Here is a 3,280-nt window from a genome sequence, read left to right on the forward strand (position 1 = left end):
CGTGTCGTTGTCCCTCTTCATGAATCACGAGCTCTTGCGTCCCGTGCTCAGCTATCGTCGTTGACTCATCGATCGAGGCCGATTTGGGAACAGCAGACTACAGACTAGCAATGCCGTTTCCAGTAGTATATGGGTAACACATGTCGAGCAGAGCTAATATGCACGCTGAAACAGAGGAGCGAGAGACAGAGTTAAAGAAAGGAGCTTGATGGAAGCCGCGGCGGATCAAGGAGTTCCCGCTTCCGGAGGCAACGGCGAAGCTCTGACGTTGCCGCCACCGCTGCCGCTGGGGGTGCGGCTCCAGGTGGGCGGGCTCACGGTCGCCATCGACGCCGTGGAGCGCCGCGACGGCACCGTCAACCGCTGCCTCTACTCGGTGATCGACCGCCTCCTGAGCGCGCGCGCCAACCCGCGCCCGGACAGCTCCGGCGTCCGCTCCTACGACTTCACCATCGACGCCTCCCGCGGCATCTGGGCGCGCGTCTTCGCCCCCGTAGCCGCCGCGGCGCCGCTGCCCGTCATCGTCTACTACCACGGCGGCGGCTTCGCGCTCTTCTCCCCGGCCATCGGGCCCTTCAACGGCGTGTGCCGCCGCTTCTGCAGCCAGATCGGCGCCGTGGTCGTGTCCGTCAACTACCGGCTCGCCCCGGAGCACCGGTACCCCGCGGCGTACGACGACGGCGTCGACGCGCTCCGCTTCATCGACGACGCCGGCGCCGTCCCGGGCCTCGGCGACGACGTACCCGTAGACCTATCCAGCTGCTTCCTCGCCGGGGAGAGCGCCGGCGGGAATATCGTCCACCACGTCGCCAACCGCTGGGCCGCCGAGCACCAGCCCTCCGCCAAGTCCGTCCGCCTTGCCGGGATCTTTCCCGTGCAGCCCTACTTCGGCGGCGAGGAGAGGACGGAGTCGGAGCTCAGGCTGGAGGGCGTGGCGCCGGTGGTGAACCTCCAGCGCTCCGACTTCTCGTGGAAGGCGTTCCTGCCCGTGGGCGCCACCCGCGACCACCCGGCGGCGCATGTGACCGACGAGAACGCCGAGCTGGCCGAGGCGTTCCCGCCCACGATGGTGGTGGTTGGCGGGTTCGACCCGTTGCAGGACTGGCAGCGCCGGTATGCCGACGTGCTGCGGCGGAAGGGGAAGAAGGTCCAGGTGGCCGAGTACCCTGACGGCTTCCACGGGTTCTACGGCTTCCCGGAGCTCCCCGACGCCGGCAAGGTCCTGCAGGAGATGAAGGCCTTCGTGGACAGCAACCGGACGGCGCCGAAATCCACCACGCCATGAGGAAGAAGCTGAGAAAACCAATGGTTGGTGTGATCGGTGCCATTGCAAACTGTAGAACGTGTGTGCATGCATGGAAAATGTGGAAACGGAATAATATTTGTATTTTTCACCTGTTTATATTTGATTTGTTAATCTGATCATGATGTACTAGTGTGGTGTGCCTTACTGCCTTGTGAGTTCTGAGCTGTGAGCCTGTAACCGGTTTTTTTTTCCGAGGTTAACGGGGGGAAATCCCCACCGCTTGTTATATTTCACGAAAGTAGCCTGGCAGGCCCACGTTCTTATAAACTGATTGGAGAAATACAGGGGAATACAGGGAGAGAAGACGACAAAAAAAGGACCGAAAAAAATACACAAGAAACATGGGAACACTTGGGGAAGGGGGAGGTTCGCATCTGGAGCCAACCGAAACCCCTCGGAGGCAAGCACCTCAAAGGGCAGTCACTACGACCTGGCTGGGCGAGCGAACGGCGACGACGAAGAAGACCTGCAGCACCGAGACCAGACACAGTCGAAAGGCATCGGATAGCCAAGACTGGGGCGACGACACCGGTGTGCCGACCCCGTGGTCGAAGGGCGACGCAGAATCGAGTCACGCCAGAAGCACAAACCAGACAAAGTCACAACCAGACGCCACCTTGAGAACCTCAAGTCGACCGCTAGACGAGGATCTCCGGTGAGAACCACACCGCAGCGGGCAAACCACGGGAGCAGGTAGTGGAATACGTGGACACCAGCAGAAGCACACGAAGGAGCGTCCCGGCATGGTCGAAGGGCGTCGGATAGACGAGTCCATGCGGCGACACCGGTGTGCCGCCGGCGTTGCCAAAGGCGGTGTGCCGCCGAGACCAAACACAGTCGAGGGGTGTTGGGTAGCCGAGACTGGGGCGACGACACCGATGTGCCGCCCCCGTGGTCGAAGGGCAGCGCATGCCAAGGCGACCCCAGGACGTCCAGGCAGCTTGGACTAGGCCACCATGACAACATAAGAGTCCCGCAGGTATGTGAGCGAGGCCCAGCGGGAGAACAAGAGAAGCGATGTCCCATGCTCGACGCTGAGGTGCACAGAGCCAGAAAGGACGCCTCCAAGGAGGAGCACGGCGCCATCGGGGCATCGCCAACCACAGGCTTTCGCCCGGATGTGCACCTACACCATCACAACGGGGCAGGCTAACCTCCCACACCCTGCAGGAGCCGCAGCAGGGGTGGACACGGGCCACCGAGGAAGGGGGAGCTGCCGAACTGTGGTGACCCGGCATACCGCTGCATGGTGTAGTATGCAAGTCTGATATAACACCAATGAAACACCGTTCCACTAGTATTATATCGCTCAGAGTGGTACAACAGAAACATATGCGGGTCCAGGGTATGTCTATAGAATTACAACATTGACTCTATTACATAAGATCAGCACAGCCTCCTACTTTACAATGAGGTAAAACTGCAGATAACTCCAGAAGATCGACTCGTAGTCTAATCCTAACACGAACTCTATTTGTAGAGTATTTACTAGCTACAGAGGCTATGAATAGATTCTAGCTAAGTAGGAGCTAGGTTTAGGAAGCTAGTTCCCTTCTATTGCTAATATAGGTTGTCTCCTTGTTGGATGTGGTGTTTGACTCCTCTGACAGGGTCCTGTTTCTTGAAGTAGTTGTTGACTTCTCGGTCTTCGAGTTGTACTGTAGATCCTCCTTCGTGGCCTCCATATCTAAGCAGGGGATTTAAGAGTGGGATGAGTACGAGCGTACTCAACAAGTTCATTATAGGAAAGAGGTGTTTAATGCACTAGCTACGGCATTAGACCAGAAAGTCTAATACCAATGCAGGTTTTCATAATCATTTCTTCAAGAGGTTGTTTTTATTCAGAAGAACTATGTCCGTCAGCCTTCACCGGTTTACTAGAACTTCATGGAGCTCCTTTCCGGCCGCGTTCGCAGTTCCATATCCCGGAACAGGGAGTGACAGGTCATGGTTCTTTACACTCTGTAGAGGTGT

The 3,280-nt window shown here is 58.0% G+C and overlaps 1 protein-coding gene across 1 annotated transcript; it reads left to right on the top strand.

The window, feature by feature from the left end:
• The first annotated feature begins 208 nt into the window (after positions 1-208).
• On the top strand, positions 209-1,384 carry LOC124673497 (probable carboxylesterase 18). Its single transcript, XM_047209570.1, has one exon. It carries the CDS (start codon positions 209-211, stop codon positions 1,283-1,285), a length of 1,077 nt encoding a protein of 358 aa, XP_047065526.1. The 3' UTR covers positions 1,286-1,384.
• Positions 1,385-3,280: the final 1,896 nt, after the last annotated feature.

The sequence above is a fragment of the Lolium rigidum genome, chromosome 7 (assembly GCF_022539505.1).
Source record: "Lolium rigidum isolate FL_2022 chromosome 7, APGP_CSIRO_Lrig_0.1, whole genome shotgun sequence".
Lineage (NCBI taxonomy): Eukaryota > Viridiplantae > Streptophyta > Magnoliopsida > Poales > Poaceae > Lolium > Lolium rigidum.

Bases quoted from the DNA above. Each gene is read 5' to 3' on its own strand.
- LOC124673497 (XM_047209570.1), top strand. From the start codon at position 209: ATGGAAGCCGCGGCGGATCAAGGAGTTCCCGCTTCCGGAGGCAACGGC.